This window comes from Nothoprocta perdicaria, unplaced genomic scaffold (genome assembly GCF_003342845.1).
Source record: "Nothoprocta perdicaria isolate Ctin4 unplaced genomic scaffold, notPer1 scaffold_573, whole genome shotgun sequence".
Lineage (NCBI taxonomy): Eukaryota > Metazoa > Chordata > Aves > Tinamiformes > Tinamidae > Nothoprocta > Nothoprocta perdicaria.
This window is the reverse complement of record NW_020455836.1, coordinates 1-23091: the sequence shown is the minus strand read 5'-3', so window position 1 is coordinate 23091 and position 23091 is coordinate 1. Positions and strand designations below refer to the sequence as shown.

Sequence of the window (23091 nt, the reverse complement as noted above, 5' to 3'; positions counted from 1 at the left end):
ATTAACCTTTTTGTTACTAATAAATACTACTCATCTCTTGGAGCAAGATCTAGTCGAAATCTCACCAATGTTGCTAGATAGCTTTCCTTGTGGTCTGTATACTGCTGAGATAAAATGATGGAAGAAAGAAACAAGTAAGATGCACGATTATAGTTATCATTAATCACATCTCTAATCTGATCCCAGCTCAATTCACAAATTATACTAATTTTGCTTTGAGATGTTGATATTGCTCAACACAGGGAATTTCAAGTAAAATTCAGTTCTGAGTAATGATACTGTTGGTTCCAGTAACTCCATCTATTTAACAACATCTTTCCATTTAGAATTAATTTTTCTTTTGTGCTTCCCTTTGAACTACAGATTGGAACTGTCATAAGTCATCAAATGTATTTCTACTGGTCAGCTTCTCACAGGAGTGGCATTTGGCAGTACAAATATGCGGATGGTTGCCTTTGCAGTCTTCTGCAGCCCTATGAGGTCATTTCTTCACAGCCCTGTTTGCAAAGAGATGGCTTAAAGGAAGAGAGGAATATACCTGAAACACATATTTGCACTCAAATGATGTCTGCAGAAGCTGTGTCGGGGTGTAGAAGTACCCTGTGATTTAAGATGTGTGACTTCAGCATGGGTATTGTGTGTATTTGATAGCTCTCACACACTCAGACAATGATTTCATGTTATGTGTTCTTCAGTGTAGGAGCTAAGAGCCCAGTTCTGTGAGTCAAGCATCTGTCAGTAGGAGCTCAGAAGTTTCAGTGCCTTTAGCACAATGTTATCTTAGGATTTGCTCTTCAAGGCTTCTGGACGAGCTATACTTAATAACGGGATTTCAAGTACCTCCTCTGAAGATCTTGGCAAACTTCATCTGGAGTTTCAGATGCTCACAGCCACTCCATATCAGCTTGCAATGCAAGATAACATTCTAAAATAGGCTATATTTAATAACCTCGTGCACTGCCAACTCTAATATAAGTTAAGTTAAGCTTAAGTTAAGTTAAGCTCAAGTAAAGCTCTGAATGCAGAAGGCAGATGCTGTGGAATGGCATGTTGTTTTTATAGTCATAATTTGTAATTTAATTCCTCTTCCTTCCCTTCAAGAGTTTTTTGTTTACTTGTTTTCTAATAGCTGAATTCACAATTATTTCCCTTCTTTTTTTCTGCCTGTTTCATGATTCCCAATGCCCCAAGCTGCAGAAATTAGCTGTCTAGTGGTCTTGTCTATTTTAGGAAATCTAATGATTTACCTATAAGCAGAAAGGCACATGTCTGCACGGTTCATCTGAACAAACCCTTTGCTTCTGATAAAGTATTGATTTCCTCTCAACCAGTAATTTATGTCTTCAGCTGGTGTGATCGTGCAACCTGCTGTCCTTTCACAAGAGACAGCAATCACTATGGGGGTTAAGGTCTTTTCAGAATACAAATGGGCCCCCACCAGTTGACAATATATTCTTGTAGAGCTTTGCACAGAGTTTTATTACAAATAGATGAATCCCTGCAAGGCAAGTACTGCTGTCAGTCCCAAATGAAAAATATATATTTTTTTTACTTTTAGCCAAATTATTTTATTGAACTGCATACTACAATTATAAGTCACAATGTACAAATAATTCTAACAGTCAAAGTTTCTTAGATGAATCCTCAAGTGCTATTGACAGAAAAATAAAGGATGGTTTGGAGAGAATGGAGATGGAGTTCTCCCATTGTATTATGAGAGGATGATTTTTTTCAATACCTTACTTATAGACACCCTCAATATTATCACCTCTTCTTAATGCTTTTCCATAGATATCTAATAGCAAAAAACAAATCTAATTATCTCAGGACAAGAAAAGTTATTTTTAGAGATCTGTATTGTCTTCATGACATCAATGACAATGTAATGTGTATCTAATTGGACTACATACAGAGCTGTATTCCAGCTTGAATCATATTTATACCTTTGTTGTAGACAGTTTTATATCCACATGTGGTGACCATTGCCTGTATAGCATAACCATAGCTTATTTTTTATTCCCTTTAGTGCAGTTGCTGGTAATTCAAATGTTATTGTCAGCAGCAGTTTGTTAGTAATGAATACACAAGCAAATACATAATTTGAAAAGAATAGTCATTAAAATCTATGCTTTGATATTCATTAGAAAATAGAGACTGTGCTGTCAGCCTGTTATACCTGTTCTATTGTTATGGTTTCCTGTGATGCAGGAAAGGAAAGCAGAGGTGCATTTTCTTGGTTACACTGCTCTCAGCAAAGCTATCTTGCAGCAATCTTTGTGTCTGTGTTTGCATATGTACATCTGCATTCATGCCCCTCCAGAGCTGCATGGAGTAGCTCATCTGCCAGAAGTGATGCCTGACATAAGAAAAGAGCAAAATCCTCTCACAGTGACAGCACTACAAGAAAGGGAGCTTCCTTTGAACACAGTGATGCTGGCCCAGCAGATGAGCCTCTGCCTTCAGTCCTGAATGTGGCTTAGTGTAAGAGACAGATAACAGCTATTGCTGCTGCTATTTGCATAGATAGACTGTTCTGCATAGGATCGGCCTGTAGCTTCTTTTAGTGTCTGTCTCATTTGGTTGGTCATGTTCCCACAAGTCCTGAAACTTCAGATTCCTTCCCTGACAGACAAAGCCCTGTGACACATGTCTCTCTTGAATGACACAGAGCAACAATGCCCAGGAGGTCTATTTGTCTTTTTGCAAATTATACAACCGCTTATTCTTGAAATAAGATTGCACACCTGGGAGATGAAATGAAAATAATAGGATTAACAATAACAGTAATAATAGGGATAGGAGTTGCTCACGATGTTGCCAAAATAATAACTCCTAAGGTTAAAAATGGACTCAAGTCAGGCACTGCAAAGCATGATGCGGTTGCACACACTGAGGCTGGAACTGTATTTTCCTGAAAAGGATTTATATTCCCGGAAACCAAACATGCTGCTGGTCCACCTCATTTATTATTGATTAGTTCTATTTTTGTTGTTGATAAGCGTTGTTGGCATTGTTTACAATGGCAGACCATAATAGAGTCAATACTAACTGAGGAGAGAGCAGGCATCCTCCCTGGCTTTGACTCTTGGAATAAACTACTGTAACTACTATTCCTGGATTGCAAGAGGGAAGGAAGAAGGTCATTTTTAAAAGTTTCTGAGAGAGATGTATAAATAGAACTCAAAAAGATTACATTTTCTTTTTTTAACTCTTAATGTGGTTACTTCATCTCCCAATGTGAAAATCCATTTAGTATGTGGGTAAGAATAAAAAAAAAAAGCCAGGGAAAATAAAAAATGTAAAAAACATTGCATGTTTTATGGAAAACGTGAATGTACCCAAGGTAAGTGGATTTAGCATGATCTGAAGGCATAAAAATGTGTAAGGTACTGAACTAGCGATTGTAAGTGAATGATTGCCTCCTCTTTCTCTTGCCCACTGTACTGACTAAAGGAAATTAGTGAGTTTCAAATTTTTATTTTTTGGAAGATGTTGGTGACTTTAATTAAATCAAAGAAAGCTTCATATGAGTGTGGTAACAGGCTATTTGCATATGAACTAACTTGTTTCTGGAAATTTCTGATGGTGTTCCAAGACACCAATAAAAACTGCTGGCTGAAACTTAGAGGTGACAAAAAAGAAGAAAAATGAGCAATGGCAGAAAAACTTTCCTCTTTGTTCTCCATGTCCTTTTCTGTCATCAAAGGACAAGTTCTGCAGTACCTCAAACAAGGACTGTGGTGACATATTTGAAGTCAAAGTATGGAAACAGAAGAGATTAGTGGCAGATATCACTGACATGTCAGCATAAGAAGCACTTTCATTAATGACAGCTAGCAAGTCTTCCCGTAACTTTCTGCAAATGTCCTCACAACTTGTCCTCAGAAGTTTCTCAGGTAGAGGTGTGCAGTAGTGGCCACAACTTGATCTCACATAAAGTTCCTCTAAGTTCTGAAACTTGGTTCCTTGGCAAAGAATACGCAAGTAGTGATATGCTGACTCCTGAGGAAATTAGAAAGACTTTTCATAGACTTATCATCAAGGTCCATGGTTAGCCACTCAGAGAACATAGTATCTAACTGTTAATTAGAGAAAGTCTGCCTAATCCCTTATTATCTCATTGCAATGCTTGTACATCAAGAAAACATTTTAAAATCATTTCAATTCAATTCTTTCATCAATGCCATCAATATCTGAGAGTATGACAAAATCTCTTGACAATGAAGGCTGATTTTGAAATAGCCCTCTTAGTGATGGACTTAATGATGTCTTCACTTGGAACTTTTAAAATAAGACTAATGTACAGGCTGGAAAAATCCTGCATAAGAAAGGAAAGATAGAATCCTCTTTGTTATTGTTTATAGATTTTTTCAGCTGTGTATTCCCTCTAACATGCTTAAAAGAAGCCCAGATCCCTGTCAAGAGGAATTTCCAATCTGCATGACTTGATGGAGCAATACAGATGACCAGATCTGATGATGTCATTAAGTAATCAGTATTACTGTAACTGCAGATGCTTACTTTTATTTTTAGGATTCTCAATGTGAGTTCTATGCTTACCAGTTAGAAAAAAAAAAGAAAAAGAAAAAGTTTTTGACTCTTTAATTATGTTTCCAATGGATTAAAGGGATTTTTGTCAGTTAATTTAGCTCACGCATAGTTAATTGACATTGGCATTGCCACAGAATGATTCATGTCAGAATTTCCGAAACATGGATTCATTTGGTACTGTAGCTTTTATTAAAATTCTGTTACCTTAAATATCAGTACCATGATGAATTTTCTAAAAATAGTGGTTTTTTTTTTTCCTTTTAATAAGAAATCAGCTAGATTTCTGGCACGTCATAATTAACTCTAGCTATTAAATGTCAGCAGGGGTTACTAAGAGATTGATCTCCTCCTCAGCTGAGAGAGACTGAGAGAGAAGTCATGTCTTAAAACCATCAGAAGTGCAGATAAACTATCTCCAGCCTCCCACACTGGCCCTGTCTCTATGCCTGTCAAAGAAACATGGTCCAAACCCCACACCCAGCTCCTTCTAATTGCCACTTCACACTAACTCTTATGATCATGTGAAGTTTTCCTCTGCAGCTCTAAAATGATAATGGGAAAGCAGACTGTACATCAAAAGCTTCCTGTGTCTTCCAACTGCCTGAAGATATTTACTTATTAACTAATTTACTAATTTATTTGTTTGTACCAAAGACTGCTGTGAAGGCAAGGCCACCTGTGGCAGGTGACATGAGGTCTGCCTCAAGCTCCCCTGGTCCACAGCAAGGGCCTGGGCCTTGTCTCCTTTCCAGCCATGCTTATGTCATGTAGCCCTAGCATAGGGGCTGCACCTGGAACGTACACAGCCCTCATTGAGCTCACGAGCTGCAGGCTGCCCATCATCATCCTGCAGAGATGTGAGCAAGAGATGGCTCAGAGAAAAAAAGCTCTTGGTTATTCTTGCACTAAACTCAAAACAGCACTGCTCATCACTTGTGGCATCACTACAGGTTCTGCATACATGAATTTTGGGGGGTGGTTGGACTAAGGCCTTTAACATATCCTTGGGACAAACAGATTCACCCAGAGCTTCCCACATGTACTATTCTGCTTGTCTCAATGTAAACTAGGTTTGAAGGGTGTCACTGTTAGGTGTGCAATAAGAGTTTTGCCACCTCCCATTATTTCTCATTTCTGTTATTTGACAGGGCAACCAAAGTGTATATTTGTGAAAGTCCACAGGCTGCCTCCCCTAGTGAGGTCCACATTTTATTTTTTTTTTTAACAGTGAAAAATAAGAGATTAAAAACATGATTTGGCAACACCAAGCCAGAGACCTGGACAGAAAATTGAATGGGGTTAAGGCTGTTTATATGAGAGCACCTCTGTGCAGAGCAGCTCAATCTCCATAACCTCTAGTGAGATCACCATAAGCTGAGATCCTTAGACAGATAGAGAGTTAATTGCAGGCTTATTCCTTCCTGAAGAACCAAACATAATTCAGCCTGCATTTTCAAAAGATTATGAAGTAATGAGCTAGAAGTTGTTATCACTATACTGTATCCTCCAGCATAGGGGTTTTACTATCTCCTGTATATGAACTTCTGTATGTGAACTTGCCTGCTACGCAGTATTTACTGCTTATTCAAGGATAACAGAAAGTTTATCTGGGCCTGTACACATATAGTTCTGTCTCTTAAAAGCAAAATCCTTACTCTTTATTGCATTGATGGAGCCAGTCTCTTCATAAAAGTACACAGCAGAGGAACAAAGAGAAGCAAGGAATACTTGAGCAAAGGAGTCGGACAAGCACTTGAGCAAAGGGGTAGGACTAGACGATTTCTGGAGGTCCCTTCCAACCTCAACTATTCTGTAATTCTGTGAAAGAGACAACAGACACAATGTGAAACTGGAGAGGTTCAACCTGGATCTGGTTAGTAGGCCTGGTTTATGGTTGGACTTGATGATCTTGAAGGACTTTTCCAAACATTATGATTCTATGATGGATTGACCATGCTCAAACAGGATAGATATTGAGGAGGAACTAGTATAAATTGTGCTTCCCCATCCTCTTAGGGCCAATGGCAATCGAAAATTTTCCTCAGTATGTTGTGACTGAGATATGCTATTTGGCTAGAAACTTAGGGGGGTAAAAAATGCTGCTGTTTTGCCACGTTACTCGCCAGGTGGGTGTTATGCCTGTTTTCTTCTACAGACTGAAAACAAATAAAAAGTCACTGACTATATCTTAACAACTCCTCTCCCTTTATTTTTTTTTCTCTTGATGTACCAGAAAATACGAATCATTGCAGCAGTGGACAAGTTGAGCCTGTGGTTCAGAAAGTAGCTGTGTCTCTTTGGAGAGCTCCACAGTGTTATCTCTTTATTTTGATTAATCTTTTTTTTTTTGTTGAATTATATGACAAATAGATGAGTGCACTTGAAAGATGGACTGAAGTGTTATCCTCTGATAAAGATAATTAAATCATTTCCTTATCTTATGAAATAAAAAACTTAGGTCAGAGTTCAAATTAGTTTTTGCCTCCCTACATTCAGGCAACTCATTGACCATAAGAATACTATGTAGATGAAAGTCAGGCTGAATATGGCCTAGTAAAGCTGAGATACAGTTGTGTGGCAGTCATGCATTAGGAACTAGTGCCAACTTACTTTTAAAAGCCATGTGTGCATTTTTTTGACTCCATTGCTTTTGCAGAAACCACAAAAGTGTGTAGAAGAGTTGTAGTCTATCAAAATTTGTCACTTGAAGAAAAAAAAAAAGAAAGAAAGAAAGAAAGAAAAGAAAAGCTTTAATGAGTTGCATTAAGGGACTGGTCACCTAGATGCTTACCAAAGAATTTTAGAACAGAGCAAAGATCATTAACGCTCACTAATATTTACTGATTTTATGCTCAAGAGAGTAACACTGCGTGACTATAAATGCTGAAATCTTTTCCTTGGTACTTTTTATGGTCAATAATGCTGATTGTGCATGAAGAAGGCAGAATATAGCCTGGCTTCAGATGCCTAATCAAAACTGCAGGGCTCTTACAGCAAAATCTTACACAAATAAATAATCTAGTTAATAATGGTAAGTATTCTAAGTTGTAAAGAAATGGTAAAATATTTAAGAAAGTGTCTTAATAAAGGGGAATCAAGAGGGTATAAAATAAACCTTTCAGAATCAGAGAACAGTGCTTGGTTGTGGTCATACAGGAAAAGAAGAAGGTCATAAGAAGGTAAAGTAAGCCAATGTAAAGTAAGCACAAATAGCCTAAGATAAACATTTCTGCAGACATGCAGAAAGTCACTTTCTCTACATAAAATGACAGCTATCCAGATAAGGTCTGGTTCCTGCAGAGACTACTACCAGCAGTCCTGCTCCCTGTGAAGTGAAGCACTAAGGGGGTACATTATCTCCTTAGACATAGAACCTTGAAAAGCAGAATATTCAGAAAATATTTACACACCTAATTACCACCAAAGGCATCCTACTATCCTCAGTGTCCGGGATTATCACGCTCCTGGGTGCCATTATCTAAACAGAAGCCTTAGCTTCAGATACTGCTCTACACTTCAGACAGAATAGGGGTCAGACCTGACTTAATACCTATAATAAGACACAAATCCTTCCCAGTCTTATATGAGGTTTATTTTTGTCCCAGTCTCCAAACTTCTTTGGCAAGGCCCAGACCGGTAGCTAAGCTAGGAAAATATCTAGAGGCAGAAGATTTTCTTCAGCATCTCTTTGTAATTTTTCTGTCTTTCATTGCACAGAGGAAAAACTATCCTGCTTTAAATAGGTAGTTATTCCTGCCCAACAGAGCACCCTGCAGTTATTCATACTGTGTTTATTCCCATATAATTATTAATATGATGTAATTGCTCAGCATGATTCTTCTCATTATCTCTTCCAAATGAAAGATACCATACTCTTTACCAAAGAGCTAAAGCAGTATGTGGGAGAGCAGTAGGGTGCCAAAAGGTTAAGGATCTGTCCTATCTGTCCTGCTGGCCCTCTGAGCCTGCAAATAACAAATTTCCAGTAAATATGCACCAAGCTGAGGGCTGAGTGATGCCTAGCAGCTATCAGGCTGCAGCTTCCCTGGAATAAAAACCTGACATGAGCTTATGGAAAGGGCCAGAACTCCTTGAAGCAGCTACACGAGGCTTCATTTTCTAAAAAAAGGGATGTATAGCCCTTACCCTAAGGAGATTTAGGCCAGTTTCACAGTATGAAACTCTTTTCTTGAGCCTTAACAAAAGGCTTTAAATATCAATTCCTGACTAATATAGACAAATGAAAGTCCAGTTTCTAGCAATCAATTATTGATCTGATTTCCCTGAGGGCATTTCTTGTGCAGATTATTCATCTATCACGTCCCTGAATTTCAAGTAAGAGGGCCACAGTCTCAAACCATCAGCAAAAGAAGAGGGAGTAGCTCTTCCGGAATGCAGAAGTCAATGTTTGACACTTGAGCCTTGTCTACTATGAAAATGATGCCTGGAGATCATAATCATCTAAGAGCTTGTGGATGCTCTGCTTAAAATAAGTGAATCAATAAGTAAAATGCGGTTCCCCTCTCCAGCCACAGAATAATAATTCCATCTAAGACATCCAAGATATATTTTCAGCATTTCATAATGTGGTATAAAAACTCCTCAATAAATGGAAATTTCTGTAAAATATTCAAAATTATGTTAATTATAGTTGCACTGGGTGACTGGACAAAATTTACCATAGTCTTGTAGATGTTGCAGGTACTGCGCTCTGGCTTGCTGATTATGTAAAATGGCCTTTTTTGTCTGATCAGACATAATTTTACCATAATTTGGAAACAATCATTGCCTGACTCATCTTGAAAAGATATTTGAACAACTTTCCACTCTCCCAGTAACAAAAGACATTTTAGTTTTTGTTTGGCACTTTAGACTTCTGCTATCTCTATGGAAAAAGAAAATCAGATCATGAAGCAGACTAGCATTCTCAAGCTAAAAGTGTGATAATAATGGAGAATTTTGCTGCCTCTTGCCAGATTGTGATCAGAGTGACATTAAATAGGGTGAAACAGTACGTTAGTACAGGATTATTGCAGTACAAAATGGTGCTGGACAATCAAGCGCAGCTCGGAACATGTAGATCCTCAGTGGACATAGACTGGAATAGCCTGACTGGGGAATTTTGCAACCCATGCAGCTGATTGCATTGCATGATTAGAAAATAGAGATGTTTTTATCAGTGTGGCGAGACTCTCCCAGCTTATTGAGCACTGTAATACAAAGTGGAAGGGGTTTTAGTAGTAAACTCCTATAAAATATCTTCTATTTCTGCTGAAGACTCTCATTTTCATTTAAATAAGAAAGCAGATTGAGACCTTTTAGCTGGTGTCCTGGCAGACCACAAAGTCAATGCACTCATCATTTCACTCATTAAAAATAAATGCGAACATTTCACCTTAATGTGTTGTTTGATTCAAATTGGAGTTTTTGATTGTGGCTTTGAGTTTTAAAATATTTAAGTCTCCAAAATATTAGCAAATTTTATAAAGAGACATTTGTTTCAAATAATCTCTGATGTTTGGTTTAAAAAATGCCAGAATGAAAGAGTGTTGCTTTTCCAAATACTCCCTTTTAAATATTTTGGCTGCAGCCAAAATGAATTAATAAATATTTTTAATTATTTATTAATGTTTCTTTAAAATAGCATATTTTCTTCTGCATTCCCTCCAAAAGAAAACATGTAAAATAAATTCCAATAATTGCATTGCTTTTAAATAGCTATGAAACAAGAATCAATGTATGCATAGATAACACATCATAAGGATCCTTGCAAATGACCTTCTCTTTGAAATTTTGTCCATAGGTGTATTTATACTATAAGCTATTCTGCTTGGTTCTTCTCTTTCATGTGGAAATCAGAGATCTTGCACAAAGGGTTCCATCACTCATAACGTACTATCACAAAGACAGCTGTGAGGCTCCGATGCATATAGGGAGCTGGAGGAACAACCTGTATTTAAAGGATATACATTCACATCCAATCATGGCCTCGTGATCTCAGTATCTTAGAAAAAGTGCGTATCTTCCAGCAACGGATGCTGGGGATTGCATGGATCACAGATCTTGGTACCATCATTCTGTTCTGAAAGGGTAAAAGGGTATTTTACAGGGCTCCTCAGTGAGCCACAGCCAACCACAGAAACACCAAGGAGGCTACAGCAGTAATGTGCAGGTGCTGGGTCCTGTGGTGGCATGTTGCCAGCAGCACTGGTGATAATAGTGACTGAGAATACAAGAATAATCAAGCTGACCCAAACTGTGAAGTACTCTGGCCATGTTTTGGGGTACGATGTGGATTTGCAGAAGTCCATGTGAAAAAAAAAGCAGGTTCAGCTCTGCTGGTAGTTGATTCTTATGACAGAGTGAGGAGCAGGAAATATGAAGTCTTGCAACAGATAAAGAAATACAGGGTGGCAGTGAGGCATCTTCCTCCTGCGTTCCTTCATTTGAACAAATCTGGCTGTGTCGAAGCAGAATCTCCAGGATTTGTATTGAAATTGTATGTTCTTAATTAATATTTTAGGGATGTGAAACTTGACTATGCCTGGGAGCTGAAAGATGAGATCCTCTGGGAGGATGAATTGGGTCAGACTAATCTGCCATGGTAGGAGAAGTAGTGGGTGACTGAGGAAATGTGGGGCCAAACTGCAGCCATCAAAAAAAAAAAAAAAAATGGTACAAACTGCAATTGCCTAAATTCAGGGGAGAGAATTCTGAGACTTTTCAAAAAGGTGCCTCCCAAAGATTCCTGCTAGAAAAAGAAAGAACAAAGTTTCTCATTTCTTCTCTAACAAACTGAAATTTTGAAAAAAGGGGAAAACCAGACAAGATGATCCATTAGGAGACATGCTGGAAAGACAGAAGAAAGATATTATCTTTATTCTCCATAATAGCAAGTACTGATCTCACTTTGCACCATGTCAAGGTTTAAAAGAGAGATGTAATTTAACCCCTAAAGATAGTCGGACACTAACATAACTGCAGCAGCTGCCTTTGGTGGGTGTAACTCCTGCTGCTGCGCTGAAAAATCACACCTGAGCAGGCTCTGGGTATCTGCTCTCACAGGTTTCTCAGAAACCATTCAGATCAAGTCATGTTTGAAATCTTATACTTTTCAGAACGAAACGGAACAAGTAATTCAGAACAAAGCTGAATTATTTGGCTATTGTCATTTCCTGAAATTCAACATGAATTTAGCTCTGCATGATAGTGTTATATGGTGAAGATATAAAGTTTAGTCTATCGAACACCTTACTTATGTTAAAACCATATTTTCTCAGTGACTTGTATGTAAGAAGTTCTTTAGAGAAATAACTAGCACAGATAAAAATAACTCAGATAACAGGAAACAAAATATGGGATTAAAAAACCGCAAGTCGTCTGTTGTTGCATTAGAAGGGAACCCAGGTTGCACAATAGCAATTTATCTTGATATTACAGACCTCTGCACTGAGTGGTGGTCGACTTTGGAGTTCATTCAAATTCTCACAAAAGTCTCTTGAACTCTGCTTGCAGAGTTTATTGTGGTAAATGTAACCTTTCTGAACCAGTTAAAATAATAATGGTGAGTGGGGCTTATATGTCATTTGGATATATAAGGGAGCAAGGTAGAACAACATAGAAAAATGAACTTAGAGAAAATATAAAAGGAAAGAAGGAAATAGCTGTCAAGATTTAATGAAATGGAAGAAGGAAAATGAAGAAGATATTGTACGAGCTTTTTTTATTATTATTGTTAAATTAAAAAGTTAAATACATATGACAGAACCAGTAAAATGAGAGTTGATGTACTATAGGGCATCATCTTCATTTGAGAAGGCAGGTAGATATTGATGGTAAAAATAAAAAGTACATATGGTCATTCAAAACAAAGTTTATTAATTTAATTCCTTTTTATTTGGATATGTTTGGAATCATCTCAGATTATTACATTATCAAAATGTAATTTTTTTCATATGAATAATATAGCCTAGAATAAAAATGGAGCACAAAGGAGAAAAACTAATAAATGCTGAGAATTTAATTCATTTCATACTGCTTCCTGAAACACATAAATCACTTTGAAATGAAGACCAAAGTTGTTTAAAAGGTTAGATAATTGATGGGTCTTTTGACTTTTAAAGTTGAGGAGATTTGTAGTTGCCACTGAACTAATGGAAGAGGCTTGTGTAATTGGTCTGTCTGGTATTATTGAATTAAGAATACTAATAACTTGGCAAAGGATAAAGAAATATTGTAGTTAAAGAGTTATAAGTAGGAGAAGAAAATACTACCATTGACGAAACTATAATTAAATCGGTAATTCAGTTAATAGAAGGGGCAAGCCTAGTCCTCCTGGGCAGCAGCTGTGGTAAGTATAAAGCACCCCCCAAACAGGGGTTTATTCTGATGTGAGCTCCTTGGAGAAAACTGGGAATAACCAATATTGGTCAAGATAAGAAGATAGGTGATGCAGAGCTAAATGATGGCACAGCATAATACCAAAATACCAATTGAAAACTCTGTTGAGAAAGGCTGGAGATGAAAGTGGTTGGCTATGTCAGGCAAGTGTGTCTACAAAGAAAGAAGAATGGGTAAAATGGGCATGAATCCCATTTATCAACACAAATCTGCTTACGGGGTCATTCAACAATACAAATCATATTCCAATGTACTTTGAGACTGACAGTAAGAGAGCTGTAACCTTGGGAACTCATCCACTATAAATACGTAAGGAGAGGAGCTGACCCATCAGAGGCCGAATAAATATGAGGGAGGAGGGAGACATAATTAAACAAAAAAACATGTTTCAAAGTAAAGTATAAATCAGCTGCTAATAATTTAGGCTATAAGAAAGTTTGTGACATCAGTGTTGGGCATTTTGATATTTGATTTCTTTCAGTCCTCAGTTCCAATGATACATAGCCTTGCTTCTTGCAGCACCTTGAGAGGAGGTCTCAAGGGGAGAAAGTATCATTAGAGTTCACTCTATTTTCAGTGAAACTCAGGTCAGAGTGGTCAGCTCTCTTCTGCATTAAAACAAGACAAAATAAAACAAACAAAAAACACCTTTAAGACATTATCTGTGCTTTTCTGATCACACCTCATGCTATAAATCTTGGCTGAACAGACCAAAATCGCCACCTAGTGAGGATATTGTCTCAATTCTGTTATTCCAATCTTTGTGACAAATACAATAGAAAAGGCAATTGTCTTGATGTAATGTTTTGCTATAGTTCTCCAAAAGTGCTATATAATGCTTTGCAAGAACAAATGAAGCATTTGAGCAAAAATGAATCTGCGAAGGTGACAGGAAACCTCAGAATATAACCTCAGAACAAATATATGGCTTTATCCACCCTTTCCTTGCTCTTGGTGTGGTTTTTCATGTGGGATGGGAAAAAGAGCTTTTTTTGGCAAATTAGCTATTAAAAGGGAGGAAGATTTTAAGGATTTAAAATTAAATTTTAAGGATTTAAAATAAAATTGCTGAAGAGGATAAGGATATAGTTACTCAAACATAGATATGAAGATACTACCACCAGCTCTAGAAAAAAAGCTCAGGAAAATCATTACTTATGATAAATAAAACTCAGTATCTCACCTGAAAGGCAATGTGCCACAACTAGATGATCTGTAACTAGGTGAGCCATAACAAAAATGGTGATAAAGCATGAGCTGATTCCCTGACTTACTCAATTCAGTTTCATATTTAATGAAAATAAAACTGAATGTGAAGTTTTGATATACATTTATATGTGATTGGACACTGGGGTAGTATCTGGCTGAAACTGCTTTTACACATTCTGCCACTGTCTCAGCGTTTCATCCTTAACAGATTTTGATTTTACCAGGAAAAAGAAAAGAAAAAAAGTAATAAAATCAAAAAAAAAAAAAAACAGAAAAAGAAAAGAATCTTTTGTCCCTGCTATTGAGCCTTTAGCCAAGTAGTTGCTATAGCAATAGTATTTCTCAGAATGTTGTATTTAAAATAGCAGCTCCTGAGAGCTACCTTGGCTCTTGCGAGATGTAGTCAGCCATGTCTTGCACATAGTTTTTTAAGACTGGTTTATCTCCACCATGCTTTTAACACCTAAGCTGATACAAGCTTTTTTTATTGTTTGCTATTTCATTTTTTTTCCTGAAGCCCTGGTCCAGAAGGGAGCTAACACGTTTCTAGGATATAACAGGATATGAGGTGAAATAGCGTTATCACTATTAATTCACAGCCGAGTGGGCAAAAACCGTCTGTGACAGCTCAGGCTAGTGACCTCTCAGTAAATACCGCCCTTGTGGTGCAGAAAAAAAGGAAAAACAAAGGAACTGTTCAGATCAGGCCGACGCTTCACTGCATTTCCTGCTGTCCTCATGGGCCGAGGCGCCACGAGGGTCCGGGCAGAGGCACCATGACGGTCAAGGCTGAGGCGCCATGAGGGTCAAGGCTGAGGCGCCATGAGGGTCCAGGCCGAGGCGCCATGAGGGTCCAGGCCGAGGCGCCATCTCGCAGGGCGCCAGACTGCCAGGAGCTGCAGTCTTGGGCAGAAGGACAATGTGAGCAACTGATGGCCTCTTGTCCTGCATGAAGCAGCTGCGCCTGGCTTCTGTTGAGCGCATGAACATGATTTGCTTTCCTTCCCTCCTGCCCATGCTCATGGCAATGCCTTTGCCCTTTCCTTGTCTCTGCAAGTGTCCAGTTTGTGGTTGTGTGGCTGTCCAGCACCCCAGCACTCTCTCCTACCTTCCCTCTTTGGGCTGCGGGGAGCAGGGGAGCCCACAAGCAAGTCATTGCTTTACCCTCTTAGAAAGCGGGCCATGAAACAAGAGATGTCACTGATTATACTGGGAAGTAATGTGAAAAGTGGCACATAGTTAAGCTATGTCATGGAGCTGCTTGATTTACTGGCACAAAATGAAGAGTGAGAACTGCTGAAGATCATCATGAGAGTAATAGAATTATATTAATGGAAACAGGAAGTGGAATATTTTAATGGTATGTCAAGTTCACACTTCCCTTGATTTCCTTCAGCTATTCTGCAATTAGATGTGTTGAACAGTCAAAATAAAACTGAATAGGCAAGAGCCTCTGTCAGACTTCAACCACATGAGTCAGGACTAACCCCAAAGAGAGGATGAAAGGGGACATTGCATCAAAAAAGAGTAATGATTTGCACCAGGAATACAGTGATCAAGTCATAACGTCCTCAGAAAGGCAAATTAAATGAAATCTGAAAATCAAGACAGCTCTGCTGTTCCTGTGCGGACAGCAATACAATTTGGCACTGACTTTTCCTACCCTGTAGATGTAGACCACCACAGCCCTTCCAATTATTCATGTTTGTATTTTGTAGATTGGCAAGTAAGATAGGAAGAACTACAATGACTTAATGAAGTTAATCATTTTAAGCAATGTTCACCAGGAAAGCCATAATTTCAACATGTATTCCTTCAAGTTATTAAATAGACCTTAGGATTTTACAGGCTGTTCCTTGTAAGTAGTCTCCTTGCTTAAAAACAAAACAAAACAAACAAACAAAAAAAACCCTGCATTTTTTTTTCCTACAGAGCCATCAGGAATTCTGTGTGGAATATTCAGTAACAATGTGTAGCATGGAGTTGAGGTTGCACGAAGACAATTTTCATCATACTGCTTTTGTAACAGGCCTCTCCTATAATATTGTGTGGTTTTAAAAAGAATATAAATGTTCATTTTCATATGGTAAATCTGGTCCAGTTGAGGCAAATAAATCTGAAGACAGACAGAAAAATCTGCATACTTTTAGCTATGTAAGAACAATCAAGCAAATGCTCAAATGTTTTGAAGTGCAGCACATTGTATCTCATACTGTTTCCCTATCCCTTCGGAAGGCTGCAGTCTGAGCAGGAAAACTGGCCTTTTCAAAACAACCTAATGGATTAGGTAGCTATGTTTTAAGTACCTATGTGATAAAGTGATAGCATTCCTAACTTAACCTGAGCTTGTTCATGAAACTTATCTTATTTCCCTGTTGTCATTATTTTCCTTTATCTTGAAGTGGATTGAAATGCACACCAGGGAATTAATATAGGAAGTGATTCTATAAATAATGTCCATATAAAACAAAAACTGATCCAACCGAGGGTTTTCATAAGCAATGGCATGAAAATATAAGCTTATAAAATCTCTGGGGCAAATTTTACAGAAATTAAGATGTTTGTATGATGTTAGGGGCCAAAATTTATCCTTCCTCCACCATCTCTTCCCCTGTCTCCTTAGGACCTGGGCTTCACATGATCTGTGGCCAAATCACTGGGAAAAAGCCAGGAGGATTCTGGAGGGTAGGCTCCCCTTTTCAGCACATAATCTGCTTTAAAGCTCGGATCTCAGGTTGCCTGAGGTTTGTTTCAGCAATGCTGTGCTTGTCCTTCTACCTTGCAGATCTTGACCTTGCCTTGCTGACTTGACTTCCTGACTTGGCCTTAGACCTGCTTTGTTGCTAGATTTTCCCAGTGATGACAGGACTTTTGGCTGACCCTAGTTACCATCGCTGCACCTGCTCTATTCAGGTGATTGTGGCTCACCTTGTTGTGGGATTACAGTTTTCTCAGTACCTCAGGGGTGCTGCCACTTGGCATCTTTTTGCAGCCCTCTGATTACTGCATTCTTGGGTTTGTTCTTATTAAACCACCCCAGCATACAGTGGGAAGAGATTAGATGCTGATATGTTGCAAGTGGCCTTGTTGAATCACCATCTTTTGCTGATGGTGATTCAAAAATGTTTTCAGAAAGAGCAGCAGTCTGCATTATCTTGTGCCTCCCAGAAATTAATATTTGGGATGAAACAGCAGTCTTTGACACAAAGTACAACGAAGTCGAAAGTAGAAGATTGGTTCCTCTTTTATTCTAGTGCTGCAGTGAAATTTCACATTCCATAGCGAAATACATGGCATTCTTATGTCAGTACAGGAACATAGCTGTGGGGAAGTAACTTGCACTGCTGTAACATTTAAGAAGGAATTACAGGGGAAATCACATTAAAACAAAACAAAATCCAGCAGACAGATAAAGGGAAACAAAGAAGGGAAGGGAACACATTATTTTAGAGAAGGTGGCCACCAAAGTAGTGACAAACATGTTTATGAACTTCACAGGATCATAAGATAAATCTTGTTGAGCAAGACTCGGTCTCTATTCCAACCCCACATTCAAAGTAAGGTCAGCTATGAGGTCAGACTGAGTTGCGCAAGGCATTACCCACCAAAGTATTGAAAGACTCCATGGATCAAGAATGCACAAAGTCACTGTGCAATCTTCTCCAGTGGTTGGCAGTCCTCATGTTGAAAAGTTTCTCCTTATATATTGTCCAAATCTTTCCGTTCCTAATTTATGTGCATTGTTTATGGTCCTCCCACTATGCAGTGCTGTGAAGAGCCTGGTTCCCTCATCTCAGTAGCCTCTGTGTAGAGTATTGTAAGGGTGCGATCCAGACCCCCTGGATTCTCGTTATTTACAGGCTAAAAAAACAGCCTCTCCTCACAAGTTCCCCTTTCAGAAAGTATAAATAGACAAAACTATGAAATTGTGAAATCAATAAATGTGGCTTTTTGTGATGGAAAAGCTTACAGTTTATATGCATAAGTATCTTCTCCTAAGAGTTTCCATGTGCTTGTGACCACTACATGCTCCAAAAAAATCCCTAAAAAAACACAGTGTCTTTAACTGCCTTTTCACTAGCTTCAGAGACAAGGGCTGACCACTCAACAGTGAATTATACAGCAATTGTAGGGGCCAGTGCAGGTCCAAAGCCCTCAATTAACATTCATACTTTTACCGTGCGCTAACTTCAACTCTTCTAAAAGTGTATTCTTTTGCTGTCATTCTTATTGTTTACTTTTATCTTTTTCTTTAACCTAGCAGACTGATAGCTCTAGAAACTGTAATGGAGGCATCCATTCGCACTTAAGTAAATTGACATAAACTTGTTGCTCTATTGCCTCTGCAAACACAACCACACTCCAGATTTCAGTCACAGTCAGCAAGATCGAAGACTGGTCTTTTATCCTGTAGAGATATGAAACCTCACGTTTCAGTTCTTTCCTCTTCCCCGCTGTGAATACCAGGGAAAAATTTCATCTGAGTTAAACAATCAGTGGCTTGAGTTTGAGTTCTAAGTAATGAATCTTCAATTATGCGAAACCCAATATTCACACTTCAATAAAACCACATGACATAGAGTCATTCACTAGAACTTACATTTTTTCAAAGAATACAAAAGCCTGAAAAGCTTACGAGCAGGTAAGTACCTGTCTACATGAGGTAGACCACTTGAAGAAGTAGCTGATCTTAGGGGTATGCGGCAGGAAGACCGGAGTCATTTCTGAAATACAGAAACCATCCTAGCAGCGTAAATTGCACCATCAAATTAAAATGGATTTATTATATGCTCTCTGTAGCTGTTTGTCAATGATGTGAATGATTTCTGTGTGTGCATGTGTGTGCATGTGCATGCTTTATTAACTTCTATCACAGTAATGATTTAAAGGAAAGTCCATGAACGGCTCCTTGCCAGGTAAAATTTAGCTTTCTTTTATAAATGGAAACAAATGACTATGCACAGAGGACCCCAGCCTTCCTCCTGCTCAATGAATGTTCACCACAAGGAGCTGCTAGCAAGCTGAGAGAGGAGAAGGCCTCTGTGGAGGCTCGATGGTAATTTTGTCAGTATGTTGTGTTCATGTATCTTGATCGTGAGTTTGTTTATTGACACTGATTTATGTACCATGTCTCATTCAAAGATATGTTTTGATGCTCCACTGATTTCATTGACCCTGTAATAAGTCATGATTAGCTTCAGAGAATGCAGTAGTCTAACCTCCCTTTCATCTTTTAGATCATGCACTCATCCTATCTATATGAGAAACCCTCCAATAAAAGACTGCTCAACAACATAACTAATTTCCCTTAGACTAGTGTCTTATCTGGGGGGTATCTCTTAGCTGCATGTACTATCTTTATCGTTGCTTTGACTGTACTCTGTGACATTTTGAGGGAGTCTCACAGGAAATTCTGGGGTGATTAGTGCACTGCTCTTCATAACAGAACTACATAGAACATTCTCTTTTGCTTGGTTTCCCTCATGCTTTCGTAAGGCAACACTTGAGCAAATTCAGAATGTCTTTTCTTGCAGTTTCGCTCACAAAACAGTAAAGAATAGGATCGGCAATGCAATTCAGACTTGTTAAGGCCTGTGTGATCCTGTAAATCTTATACATCAACTGGACAAACTGTGGCTCCATGCCATAAGGTTCTTTGATGCTACGAACAAGCAACACGACATGATATGGTGAGAAGAAAACAATGAAAGTAACTGTGATGTTCAGTATTAGTTTCTTGATTTTCTTTTTTTCTTCATCTACTGTGGCTTGATTATACCTCACTACTTGGTAGATTCTATAATAGCAGAACAAAATGATCATCAAAGGAGCCAAGTAACCTGAGCATATCCGGAATATATTTAGCTGTGCCTGCCACCATTCTAGGGGGTATTTATCATAACATAATGTGTGATTAGTGGAATTGCATGAATCGCTGAAGGTTTCTTTGTTCACCAAGATGACTGAGTTCACGATGCTTTCCGAAACCCAAACAGTTATGCTGACAATCACAGAAAATCTTCTTGTGCGCAAATACTGGAGTTTCAAAGGGTGAACTAATGCCAGGTACCTGTCGACAGAGATGCAAGCAAGGAATGCAGTGCTGGTGTAGAAATTCATATGCATAAGGAAGGCAGAAATCTGACAAAGCAAGGCAGAGAGCCTCCAGTCATCTCCATGCCAGGCATAATCAATCCACAGAGGCAGAATCAGGGAGTACAAGAGGTCAGCCAGGGACAGGCTGAAGAGGTAGACTGCTAGCTCATTCTTTTTCCTCACCTGAATGCAAGATGTGTAGAGGAATATGCAGTTGATGGGAACACTGATCACCATCACAGTGCTGTATACGAGTGAAAACAAATACTTGTCCAGTGTGTGATCATCATGGCACCTTGAAGTGTTGTTCATTGTCCACTCTGAGTAATCTCTTTGGCCTATTTCCAGCCTGGATGTAATAAAAAACCTTCTGTTCTCTGTTGTTTGACTAGGCATCACCTGCTAGTTTTCAAGCATCTAGCTGTTAAGATTCCATCCACTGGATTATAGCAGATTTCTGTTACCAAAAAAAAAAAAAAAAAAAGGGTCAGTTATAACAACAGTATTTTTAACAGTAACATTATTACTTGTTTTAATTGCTTTGGTGTTTCTTGTGGAAGAAAGACACTGTGTCTGTAGAAGATCACAGTTTTTAGACATTTCTGGAGGGCTACATGCAGAATGTTCATTCTTCTCTCAGAAGAATAAGGTTAATCAGATGCAACTTTATATAACAAAAAGTGGGCACACAGACGTATCACTTCCAGATAGCGAGGGACTTAGGGGACCTAAGTATTGGGGGAAATTTGAAAGAGATCAGAAAGTACATCAGAGAGAGGAGAGGGGAGCAGATGAGGGTTTGGGCCATGCCAAGCTGGCGGATTTGTTTTTCCCACTGCCCTCCTCTTTTCTGAGCTAATAGAGAGAGGGAAGGATTGAAAGGGAGGAATTTAAGTATCTCAAGATCTTGGGTATTTCTCAGAAGAGCAGAATGTATGGCTGGAATGTGTCTCTAATACTAATCACTCTCTTGCTTTGTCACATCCTCACACTTTCCCTACTTCTCCTCCCCTATGAAAGCCCTGAAGACCTTGCAGACAACTTCACAATTCTAGTAAAGGGACTGCATTTCCTGCCTACTGTCATGTACAAACATGAGGTCATGGATGCACAGGAGAAGCTACTAGGGTGTCACATAGACTCATGTGACACAGAGAATCTCTGTGAGTATAATTTTTCTTTTTTTTCATCTTTTCCTCTAAGGAAAGCCTTGCGTGAGTTTGTAGAAACCAGCATCAGCATTTTGGATGTAAAACCATAATCAATTAAGCATCTCTTAGGCATTATCAGAAATCTGTGGATATCAACAGCTTTGATATGAAAATACAAGCAAAATGGCAGGCCCAAGCAAAGCCCTAGGACTGAAGAAGAGCTCATGGAGTTGAGAAGCACTTAGGAGAAATGACCTTTAAGTAGAAAAGGCCATAAAACCTTAGCTATGAGAGCATTTGTACTCACTTTTCACACATCTGATATTCAGCAGTTCTTTCCTCTAAAGACTGAAGTAGTACTCAAGCAATGGAAAAAGGGGCAATATTTGCTGTGGTCCCATTCTACTGTCAAATATACTAGTTGCTTCAGAAAATTCTCTCCTGCATGTGCCTTTGACTCATCTCTGGTTTGCACCTAGACTGTCAGCGGAGGAGGTACAGAAGCTGCAGCATGAGTAGGTTGCAGGATAGCTCTTGTCTAGAACTACTCCTACGTGGGGAACAGCTCAAGTGCAGACAGCTCAGGGGGGCAGGGGTTTTCCTATGTGGTAGGCAAACTCTTCCTGCCCTTTTTGGGTTTGAGGTGCATATGTGGAGGTTTGTGGATTTGTCAGAGAAACCTTGAGAAAGTTACTGCTCGTGTGGAGAGGCTGCTGCACAGACCTTTCTGCTGTAGTGAAACTTTCACTGCTATTCAGAAAGAAAAAGGAGCAATGGAAGAAACAGCCTGAAAGCAGGTTACCAAGCACTGCCTTATCTGCCCAAGCTGGCTGACTTTTCACAGGTAGAGCTAAATTTGCTCATGGGATTGAAAGAAAAGGAAAATTCCTGAGAAAGACTTGTCAATTTGGTCCAATGAGCAGCTTTGCTCACTTACCTAGATGATGACTACTTGAAAAAAGAAACCACAGTGTCTGTATTTAAGGTATCTGCTTTTTTACCATGTGGTTAATAAAACCACATGTTAAATAGGACATGGTAGGTTTATCAGAATATCTACGTATGATATTCATTCTGAAGAGGTACAAATAAAAAAATGAACTTTAGAAATTGGATCCCAGAGTTGTATTGGTCCACTTCTGACCAAAACTGATGCAGACCTGTGCAGATTGACCAGGTGAGTGAAAGATAAAACCTCTTTCCAATGACATTCTTGCATCTTTTTTCCTGACACATCTATTGATGTCTGACTGGGAAACATGCCCTTTGAAAAGCATGCATGCAATGCAGGGAGTGCATGAGGCAGTGCTTATACTAATCATATGATCAAGAAATTGGAATTCCTCTCCCTCCCTCACAAACTTCATTGTTAATTTACTGGCTACATTACATGCTTACCAGATCATGACTTGTCTCCACATAACACAGCGCAATTCGTCCCATATTTAGCTCTAGCAGTTCTTTATTACCTAAAGCAAGATCAAGAAGGTGATTTCTTTATGCCTCCCATCTTGTTTTTCTTTACCTTTCTCTTTTAACATGTTATTTCTACAGGTTTTCCTCCACTGATCACATAAGCCTGCATCTGCAATACTACCTTTGATTCCACCTTTCTAGCTCATCCTCGTAGGTGACGGCTTTGGAGCGGAGGCTCGCGCCGTGAGACCTACCCGAGAGCAGCTAA

General features: G+C 38.8%; 1 protein-coding gene across 1 annotated transcript; it reads right to left on the bottom strand.

The window, feature by feature from the left end:
- Positions 1–19628: 19628 nt before the first annotated feature.
- On the bottom strand, positions 19629–20608 carry GPR65 (G protein-coupled receptor 65). The gene has a single exon (XM_026048818.1). The coding sequence runs from the start codon at positions 20566–20568 to the stop codon at positions 19642–19644; it is 927 nt and encodes a 308-aa protein (XP_025904603.1). The 5' UTR covers positions 20569–20608; the 3' UTR covers positions 19629–19641.
- Between the last annotated feature and the right edge of the window lie 2483 nt (positions 20609–23091).